The 10628-nt window shown below is 51.4% G+C and overlaps 1 protein-coding gene across 7 annotated transcripts in view; it reads right to left on the bottom strand.

Annotated features, from left to right (window-relative positions):
* Mroh2a (maestro heat like repeat family member 2A) overlaps positions 1–10628 on the bottom strand; it is a 36466-nt gene that overhangs the window by 17605 nt on the left and 8233 nt on the right. For all 7 annotated transcript variants that reach the window (XM_031368346.1, XM_031368342.1, XM_031368345.1 and 4 more), the window contains exons 9-23: positions 10445–10537; positions 10242–10320; positions 10000–10113; positions 8666–8742; positions 7760–7879; positions 7382–7492; positions 6282–6429; positions 5155–5195; positions 4505–4646; positions 4185–4237; positions 3636–3743; positions 2731–2850; positions 2468–2590; positions 1168–1320; positions 140–262 (exon numbers count right to left, since the gene is read on the bottom strand). In XM_031368346.1, the coding sequence (XP_031224206.1) occupies positions 140–262; positions 1168–1320; positions 2468–2590; positions 2731–2850; positions 3636–3743; positions 4185–4237; positions 4505–4646; positions 5155–5195; positions 6282–6429; positions 7382–7492; positions 7760–7879; positions 8666–8742; positions 10000–10113; positions 10242–10320; positions 10445–10537 (1605 nt within the window). The remainder of the gene's footprint in view (positions 1–139; positions 263–1167; positions 1321–2467; positions 2591–2730; positions 2851–3635; positions 3744–4184; positions 4238–4504; positions 4647–5154; positions 5196–6281; positions 6430–7381; positions 7493–7759; positions 7880–8665; positions 8743–9999; positions 10114–10241; positions 10321–10444; positions 10538–10628) is intronic.

Genomic DNA, 10628 nt, shown 5'->3' with positions numbered 1-10628 from the left:
CCACCCAGGCCACAGTTGAAGAGCTAGATCCCAGGCCACCCAGGCCACAGTTGAAGAGCTAGATCCCAAGGCCACCCAGGCCACAGTTGAAGAGCTAGATCCCAGGCCACCCAGGGCTGGGGAGCCCTGTCCCACTCACAACTACGAGGCCAGTAAGAGCTGACTTGTGGGCAAACTGGAAGTCCTCTGGGTCTTGCATGCTTTTGATGGCCTTGGTGACTTGCACGACACTCTTCATGAAGGCCATTTTGAGGCTGATGTCCTATGCCCCGAGGAAGAATGTGAGAGAGAACCTATTTGCCAAGGACTCAGGAGAGCCCTGAAGCCATGCCCCTCACCTCTAAACCCTTCCCTGTCTCTGAAGAAGGCTTCACATCAGGGTTTCTCTGAGTGGCACCCCCCTCACCTGTCCATTCATCGACTACAGGAAACTGTAGTTTTGAAAATGGCCACGGGGGTCATTTTTACACTCTGTGCATCTTTTCATGGTTCTTGTTCATGTACGTGTGTGTGGGCACATGTGTGTGCATGTGTGTGTGCGCATGTGTGGAAGGCAGAGGTCAGTGTTGAGTATCTTTGTCAATTATTATATTTGTTGAGACAGGGTCTCTGCCTAAGCCTGGAGATTACAATCCAGTCAGACTGGATGGATCCTCCTATCCTCATGATAGGTGATCCACCCCCTCAACACTAAGATTACAGATGCTTTACGTGGGAGCTGGGGATTCGAACTTAGGCCTTTATGTTTGTGTAGTAAGCACTTTCCGTGACAGAGTTGTCTCCCTGCCTCCCACTATATGCATTTTACACCACGAGTTTTAAAAATGAATTCTTCCATGTTCATCCACCTTAACAATTCAAGAAAGTATCCCATACCTCTGTGTCATTTTGGAGACTGCCCACTTTTCCCCTTTATGAAAGTGAGTAGGCCAGAGGGGAGGGTGAGAGAGTGGGAGGGCATGGGAAGAACTGGGGCTCACTTTGTACTGCTGAGGATTCACAGTCACCTGCAGCACTCAGGAGAGGGTGGCTTTATCCACCCAAGCATGACCCCAGAACTCAGGTGTGAGCACTGGATTCCCAGGGGATAGCCAGGCAGGACCCAGCCCTCTCCTGAGTGTAGCGTCCCATGCACAATGCAGGGTTGACTCCCTCTATGTGGGCTACCTGGCAACTGCTGCAGTAATGGTGGATGATCTTAGCAGTGATGGGGCTGTCCACGTGGGTGAGGAGCATTTGGGGGTGGCAGTAAGAGGACACACAGCTGTACATCACCATCAGGGCACTCTTCACGGTCTCTCGCCTCCAGGGGTGGTCCTTCTGCAGGATAGTGAAAGTGGATGCAGGGATGGGGATGGGGATGGGGGTGGGGATGGGAGGAGGGGATGCCTCAGTGGTAAAAATGCTTGACGGCCAAGTGTGAGGATGGGGAGAGGGTTAGATTCTCAGTGTGGCAGTCCAACTGTATTCTAGAAGGTTGGGGGTGGGGTAAGGCAGGAGAGTTTTGAGGTGGGGTGGGCAGAGGATTCCCCAGCCATCAAATTGGCTGGTCTGATCAGCCATATCAGCAAATGCTGAGTTTGAAAGAACCTGTCTCAGTGAATAAGTAGAAGAGTGAATGAGGATGGTTCCTGAGATCGAACTAAGGCCTCAGCATGTGTGCACACACCTGCATGCACGTCACCCACACATATGCATATGTATCTATCCATACCACACACATACATGAAAAATGGGGAAAAACTGAAAACAGAGGTACAGGGAGTGTTCACCGGGAGGGAGCAGGCACTGGGCTGGCTGTGTGGGGGACAGCCTCTGACTGAAGAAGCTCTTAGGTCCGTATACATTAGCAATTTTACTGGGCACCAATTACATACCAGATACTGGGCAGGAAGAAGTGAACCAGACAAAGGATCTACCCACCCTGGGAAGGTTCAGTCCAGTGACACATGCAGAGGAAGCGCGCACGGCCATCCCTAAACTGAGACAAGCTGAGCAGGAACCATGTCACCCTGGGGGGCTGGCTAAGCACTACATAACACTATTGAGAACAATTTGTTAAAAATCACCATTGTGCCAATGACGAGTTCACTAGGTTCTTGTGTGGTAAGGGCTCCTTCTGATGTTCATTTTGCCATAAAGCAGGGGTAACAGGAGGGTGGGAATCTAACTCCCTGGCTGGCAGCTGCTGGACTCAACCTTGTTTCTTTGTCTGCCCTGAGCAAACGGACGGCCAGTCGAGCAACAGGCTGGATCTCACACCAGGACTGACCATTGTGGATGCTCCTGCAGATGCCTTGGGGAGGGAGCCCCTCACCCCAGTGGTCTCAGCTCCCACAGCTGTGGCCCCAGACACAAATGACTCAAGCCAAGTACTCCTCCAGAGGTCCCTAGCAAGATCTTTCTTTGTTTTCCAGGAGCTCCGCCTTCAAGGCCTGACACCAAGCCTTGCAGTGAGGAGCCTTACCCGCCAGGCACCGATCTGCCAGGACTGCTCTGACTCCTGGATCCTCTCCTCAAAGTCGTGAAGCACATTGAGTACTGTCTTCACCTGGCCCCGTGCACACAGGCCAAAGCACAGGATGACGCCCTTCAGGGAAGCCCAGCCAAGGTGAGAGCAGGCGATACAGAGAGAGATATAGGTACACACAGGCAAGAACATGGACCCGAGTGCCTCCACCCCCCAGATCACGGAAGAGTACAAATAAGAGGGGTCGAGGGTACCCTCACCTCCCGGTCAAAGTCGTTGCTATAGTCTGTCTTGTACAGCAGCTCCAGCAATAGCACCTCCACCCTGTCAGCCTCTAGGCCCATGCCTAAGGTGAAACCCAGGGCCCTGTACAGAAAGCCCTGGAGGGTTGGGAGGGAGGGAGAATCTCAGGCTTTTCTACTCCCATATTTCAGGTGGTGCTATTGGGGAGCCCTTGATACATAGTTCTGATTCTTTTAGAGGTGTCTATATGCATTTTCTACATCCTGTAAAATAAATATTCAGTTTGTTCTGTGACGTCAGACTGCATAAGGGCAGACATACATTTTAACAGTGAAGGCCAAATCCTTTCCTATCAAGTTCTATCAGATATGTTCCCACCCATAAACCTGGGGGCATCATTTTTCCCAGCTACTTCCTGATATAGGATAACAAAGGCAAGAGAAGGGATATCCTTGTGTTATATGTCAGAATATCAGGGTGGCGGCTTAGGGTTGTGGTGGAGGTGTTGCAGAGTCTGAAGACACACTGCCATCTGTTAACTCTATCCGTTAACATGGGGTGCTTTCCAATTACTGAGAGCCTCTCTGATTTCTTTCAATTATTTTTATAATTTTACAAAGAAATAGCAAGAAAAAATATTTTACAAAAGAAAAAAAAAGTACTTGTGACCATAGACCAGAATGTGGAAGACAAACAAGAGAGATTTTTAAAGAGCCTGAAAAGTCACTGGATCAGATTACTTCCTCTCTTTCTAGGACACTAAGTAGTCATGGGGCCACCTGATCTGATGTAAAAATGTCCTGAGCCTATCCAGTCCCCAGAGACCCCGCCCATCCCCGGAGGCCCCGCCCATCCCCAGAGGCCCCTCCCGTTTCCGGAAGCTCCACCCTGCCTGAACTACAAGGTCCCTGTGAGGACAAACCTTTTCCAAGGAGGGACTGTCGAAGGTCTCGATCTGGTTGTTCAGCTCTTTGCTGAGGCGCAGGCTCCAGCTGGTCCCACGGGTCTTCTTGAGAGAGTTTCTCAGAAACTGGGAAGTCGAAGACGGTGGTGGGCAGAGGCATGCAAATCCGGCCTTGCTCTTAGCTGGGTTTGAGGAATACTATGTGACCCTGAATATGGGCTTGTTCTTTCTGGGGCCACCTTCTCTAGATCTCCATTCACTGGATGGACGGCCAACCCAACACTAACATTATGTGTGTCTGGAGCATGGCTGTGGCTTTAGAAGCTGCTGGGAGATTAGGTCTGTCCTGGAAAAGCAGGCTGTCCCCGCTGCTTTTCCAGGCACTTGGCTCGCTCAGTTCTCCCTTACTGATAACACACAGACGTAGGCGCCAACCTTGTTAAGTCTGCTCTGACAGAGGCAAACATGTCCTTTACAAGACCCTAATCTTGTTGTCCTCATCAAATGTCCTCCAAGGCTCCTTCTCTTCTCCCTTGTTCTGGCCTCAGAGACAGTTCACCCCTTTACCTGAATCAGCATATCCTCCCAGGCCTTCTGGTTCCAGGTAAACTCAGTGTGCTCTACAGGATAATATGGATGGTCTCATGGGCTGCCCTCTTCTGCTCCCTCCGACCCCACCCCCGATAAACCTTCTTGCCCCAGCATAAGAGACCCTCTACAAATGAGCTCACTACATTCAGTATTTCCCTTCCCACATCCCCCAAGGTATGCATCCAGTTCTTAAGGCCAAAGGAGGTCTGTTCAGGTCCACCAGACCACAGGTCCCTGTGATCGAAGGCACATGACCAGTGAGTGGCCCAGCAAGGCACACAGAGTGGGCACCTCACCTTCCAGGTACTGGACTAGCAGAGGGATCTCCTGCTCCCACATGTCAGCCATGGAAGGAGCAATGCTCTGGCTTAGGGTCCTCAGGAGGTTGAGCATGGCGATCCCACGACCTTCTCCTTTGTAGGGTGATGACATTAGCACCTGCAAGGCCCCAGTGAGTCAGTGAGCAGAGGCCAGGCCTCTGCTCCCTCTGTCAGAGTCTACCATCTTCATTATAAAGAGGAAACTGAGCAGGGTATATGTTTTTATTTTCAAATAAAGGCCAAGGATTTCCAGCATAGAAAGGTCTGTAGGGGACACTGCAGGCAGGAAGGGGATGAGAGGCCAGACCTGGGTTCCTTCCTGACCCTGAGACTTAACGGAGCATTGATTAGTGCCCACAGGACTGAGCCTACCCAGGGCCGCGATTGGTGTACTGGTGATGTCTGATGGCATAGGAATCTGAGAAGAGATCCTGACCAGGTCCCCAGACATCTGAGCACACTGTCTCTGATGTATCTTCCCAAGAAGGACAACACAGACCTCTAGATACTATTCTGCCCGATATCCAGCATCTTCCCTGCATCCCAGATCCCTCCTCCCTCTGGAGCATGGAGAATGAGGAGTTCAGGGAAGAGGTGTCACCTGCCACAGTATGTCAGCCACTCACCAGGAGACGGGCCAGCAGCTTCTGGGGTGCAGGCAGGTCCACTGAGGAAGGAAAAGGAACCTCAGATAAGGATGCCTACCCATTTCCAGACGTGTCCTATAACCCCCAAGGTGGGCACTTTGAAGGTCATTTTTCAGAATTATTACTATTATTCCAGATAAAGAATGGGTCTGCCCAAGGGAGTTTCTCATGAAGAACATCATTGGCTGCTTCCAAAAGGAAGGGAGAATTTTGCTCATGAGTCAGGTTCACGGATGATGTGTTTTAGGTTGTAGATGTTTATTTTTGAATGGATCTGCCAGGGCAATGTCCTATCTCCTATTATAAACCTTAGCCTCTCTTCCACTAGGAGTGACTTGGTTCCTTGCCCCGACTCCCTCCTGTCCAGTCACTATATGCCTTGGGAACCAGTAAGCCTCCAAAACCAATGGCGCTCAGGTGGATAGGCAAGGGAGGGGGCGGGGCTTCCGAGAAGCTGTGGGTGTGGAGACCCAGGCGAAGACTCAACATTCAGAATTGAAAGGTCACAGAGAAATAGATTCACTTAAGCTTCTTAGCTTGAACCCAGATGACAGGCCCTACCCTTTGTTGTTGTCCTTGGATAGGAACAGTCCTCCTGAGTCACCCTACCCCCTGTCATGCCTGACCCTGGGAAGCCCTGGAGAGCCATGAGAGCATCCCCTTGAGACCAGAGGTAGTCGGGAAGGAGAAGAACAGTGACATGATGCAGAGGGACGTGGTCACTTGAGAGCCAATGTTGACTGTGCCTGCCCTGAGTGGACCATAGTAGAGTCAGTTGACAGAATTGACAAAATAATGCTACAGGCCCTCTAGATGGCTCAGAGAAGCTGAGCAGGGCAGAGACCCAGAAAGACCACAGCTAGAGGTAGGGTCAGGAGCCCCCTCCCTGCCCTGCCCATGATGAGTGCTGTCAAGGCAGGGACATGATGAATGGGCCACCAGGAGGAAGTCTGCAGGCTTTTAACCCCTCTCTAGACATGGCGGGGAGGATTCTAGATGCTTCCTGGAGAAGGGGGAAATTTGGTTGATCAGGGTTCTGCGACAAGGGTAACCAGGAACCATTTCACCTGCCCATTCCCACCTGTTGACCCAGGGATGCCACCCACCGTGCTTGCTCTTTCCAGCTATTCCAGCCTCTGTGTCTTTGCCATGAATTTGGTTCTCAGCCAGGTTTGTGAGGCTGATGCAGATGGGGGTCAGTGCCTCGGTGTAGTCTGTCTCCATGATGTAGCACAGAAGCCTCACCCAGAACTCCTGGGACAGGAATGGGGAGAGGAGGGCACAGGACCACTTAGAGGTGTCCTATGCTGCCCCACCACCCCTGTCCAGTACTGGCCAGGCTCCACCCATCGTGTGGACTCTACCTGGCATCCCAAAAGCTATCCCAAATACTCAACCAGCTTCCCTGCCTACCCTGGATTTTTTTTCAGAGGCAACCGGATGGCATCCACACAGCCCTACTAGCCTCACACTCACTCTGTATCCAGTACTTCCTCTGACCAGGTCCTTCCCCGGGCTCCAGAGGCCTCTGAGTTACAAACTAGTCCAGTAATCCATGGGTGCTTGCAGTTGTGATATTCAGGTCTATTTGTCAACTTGGCTGAGCAAGTGTACCCTCTTATTAAACCAAATGCTAGCCCAGCATTACTGTGCACACATCACCACAGCTGTGATGAAAGGATCACAATCCGTAAAGAGGATCGCCCTTGAGTGCAGGCAGCTGAGAGGCCCAAGGAGCACAATTCTTCAGAAGAAAAATTGCTACAAAACGACAGCTTTCTCCATAGCCCTACAACTCAGGCTTGCAGCCTGCAGCCTCTAACCCTCCTCTCCAGTTCCCACTTGATAGGAGGCATCCAGCCTATGGCTTCATGGACAGCCAAACGTTCCTTTCTTGATGATGTCATGATATATTTTTCCCCCTGCCTCATTCTTGTGTGTCTCATCCATTCCAATTAAAAAAAGGTACACTGATTTCTCCTGTGACCTGGGGTCCCTGAGGTCATATAGAGTCCTCCCAGCTGAACTTACTGAACTGTAGAATGCCCTCCCCCAGAGGTACTTTAATGCGCGTGCTTCAGGCAATAAGGTGACTGCAACATTTTGAGACCTGCTGGGGGCTCAGAGGTGGTTCCTCTGCCAGCCTTCAGAATGAAGCCAGGAGCCATCATCATGGCAATGGCCCCCTGGGTGGGAAGTGACTCACATTGGTCATGCCACTGATAGAAGAAGTTATGATCTTCACAGTATCCATGGTTACTTTGTGGACCATCTTCTCTTCTAAATCCCTCTGATAAAAGCATTCCCGGCGGTTTGTCTAGAAGATAGAACCAGGGCGATCCTGCAGGCAGGGGCTTGTCAAGATCTCAAGAGTGGTCTCCCTCCTCCCCAGGGGGCTCCCTGCCCAGACACTGGATCTTAGGATGCTAAGGGCTGGGCCTGGGCCTGGGCCTCATGCCTGGGAGATGTCACAGGTCCAAACAGGTTCTCAGCGAGCTCTTTCCGAGCTCTTTCCTCAGCACTTAGAAACCCATTTCTAAAGTGAAGCTGTTCAGTGGGTGGGACTAGTGCTGGGGCCACTCACCAGCTTGTAGGTAGATAAGGTGAGCTGGACAGACACATATTTCAGACCCCAGCCTTTGATCTTTTCCTGGAAGCCTGACAGAACCAGCTGGCCAATGATTCGTAGAATTGCCATCCGAACCTGTGAGGACAGGGTAGGGAGGGCCAGGCTTCAGCATGGATATTTGTATCAAACGATCTTGTGACTTGAGACACCTGGGAATTGCCAGTGCTCTGAGCTCTGAGGGATTTCAGGGGATACCTGGTGACTCCCCCATTCTGCCTAGCACTGCCTTCTGCATGGTGGGACATCATTCTGCAGTGTTGTCACATGAGTGTCTCAGTTGGGCCCTTCATAAACATCTTCATTCCACCCTAACATTGGTTACATGGTCATAACAGCCTTGGTGCGGAAACATATGTGTGTGTGTATACACATATATACACACATATATGTATAGTTTTTACTCTGGTCTCCCTCAGGTATACAGTAAAACGCAGGGGCGGGGCACAAAACTAGTCGTATTTTTTTATGTCTTTGTGGCTTCCAGACTTTGAAGACAGCTCTATCTAAACACCCTGCCCCATGTTCACCAGAGCTTCTCCGACCATCCCTTCCCTGCCACTGCTTTCCCAGCATTCCAAGCCAGCTGCAGCCCAGGACTGTGGTATTCAGCTAGCTGAGGGTGTGCTAATGAGCGTGTCTCCCCAGTTACTTTTCTCACAAGCAGTAAGATTACTAGACAAACCCTCTGTGGGCAGGGGCCTTTCTTCCCTGCAAGGTTGAATTGGGGCAGACTGCTCTGAAAGTCCCTGGTCTCTGACAGCGCTGCAGCTCTCCCTGGCTCGACTTTGCTTGGCTGAAGTCGGCTATTCCATCCTCCACCCCTTAGCCCTAGCTACCCCGATGGGGTCCCCTTCCTGTTACCTTGGACCGAGTGTCCGAGAGAGTGTTCTTGACGACCCGGATGGCCAGGTAGATGGTCTTGATATTCATTTTGGGGTCTGAAAGAGACAGACCAGCCTGGGGACCTGTGGCTCAGGAAGACACTGGGTGGCTTGTCCCTGACACATCCCATTCAGTTCCCTTCCACAGACCACAGACTCAGGATGACTTCCTTAGGACCCTCACTGGTAGGCTCCCCCTGAGCACAGCCCTCTCTTCCCAGAACCAAATTCACACACACAGACACAGACACATACACACACACACACACACACACACACACACACACGCACACGCTCACGCGCACGCGCACGCACACGCACAAGCACAAGCACACACGCACATGCGCACGAACATGGAGGTCAGAGTTCCATGCCCTGCATCTTCCTTTACCATTCTCCTCATTTTTTTTTTCTTCAGGACAGAAGCTCTCACTGAACTTTGAGTTCAGTTCAGCTAAGCAGGCTGACCAATGAGTGCCAAGCATCCATTGGTTTCTGATCTCAGTCCCTAGTTATAGACATATACTGATACAGCCAGCTTTTTACATGGGTGCTCAAGGTCTGAACACAATTGGTCGTGCTTGGATGACAAGCACTTTACCCACTGAGCCATCTCCCCAGCCTCCACATAGGCCAGTCTAACGTTTTGTGTTAGATCAGTGTTTTAATGAATATCTTGATCTGATTATCTTTGGGTAATTATCGCCTAGAGGACTGAAAAGGGATTGTTAAACTAAGGTTTGGTTATTATCCAGCTAAGCACCCAGAATTGTTCAGCAATTGGAACCCATCAGTGACATGTGAGGAGCCGGTTTCTTGTGGTTCCTGGCTAGGAACAAGCAAGAAATCGCTCACAGGCTGAATCCAGCTAAATTCAAACAATTTGTGTAATAATGGTTTGTGTGTTTATTTATTTATTTTTATTTTTATGTGTATTAGTGGTTTGAGAATGAATGTCTAAATACACACCAGGCATGTACCTGGTACCTACAAAGGTTAAGAGAGGTTGTTGAGGGTAAATGTTAAGTTTGTGGACCTAGGGTTATGTCTCCAAGGTTACGGCCAGTCTTACAACCAGCCTCCGACAGCTGGAGGTCTTTCACAAGGATTCAGGCTAACTGTGAAAGTCAAGCCCAGAGGGCAGAGGTATGGAAGGACCACGGTACTGGTTAAACTTAAGGCTGAGAAATACGAAGCAATCAAGAGACTTGACCACCCAGCAGTGACTACAAAAATAGGGTGGGAACCAGATAGGAACGTCACTGTTTCCCCCTGTGCTCTGCCCATGATGCCTGTCCACTCCAGCTGGCTCACCATCGGCGCTTACTATTGCCCTGATCAGGGCCAGTGTCCCCACACGGATAGCCTCTTTGCTCATCTCCACCTGGCTGAAGAAGAACTTCATCAGCTCCTTGGGGTAGGAGCGGGCTGCGGGGCAAAAGGAGCAGCATGTCAGTCGAGGCTGGCGGAGGGGAGGGGGGCAAGGGGGAGGGGGTCTGCCTCCATGCCTGCACTCAGCGAGGGGCCGGACCTCCCCAGGTCCCTGCAGACCTCACCCAGGGCTATGAAGCAGTGCACGATCTCCATCAGGTTCTGGCTGCTGAACTGCTGCTGGACTGGGGCCTTGGAGCACACCTATGGAGCAGTGCGCAGGGAGACTGAGGGGCTCACAGGGTTTACAGGCCAAGTGGGCAGTCCAGCGTGATCTGCCTGCATGCCGGCAGGACGCAGTGGGGAGGGCAACCCTCACTGGCCTCACCTGGACGTGCAGCTCTGTGAAAATGGGGTGCAGCAGCATCGGGGGGATAGGGGTGTTGGTGGTAACTGATGCTTCTAGAATCTGCCTCAAGACCTGCAGAAGGGATGGGCAGAAGGCCGCTGGGGAGGTGACAGCTCCACTCTGGTTTCTTGCTACTCAGCAGGCCATTTTGTGATGGTACAGC

The sequence above is a fragment of the Mastomys coucha genome, unplaced genomic scaffold (genome assembly GCF_008632895.1).
Source record: "Mastomys coucha isolate ucsf_1 unplaced genomic scaffold, UCSF_Mcou_1 pScaffold14, whole genome shotgun sequence".
NCBI lineage: Eukaryota > Metazoa > Chordata > Mammalia > Rodentia > Muridae > Mastomys > Mastomys coucha.
Note: the sequence above shows the minus strand (reverse complement) of the source record. Positions and strands in the feature narration are given on the sequence as shown.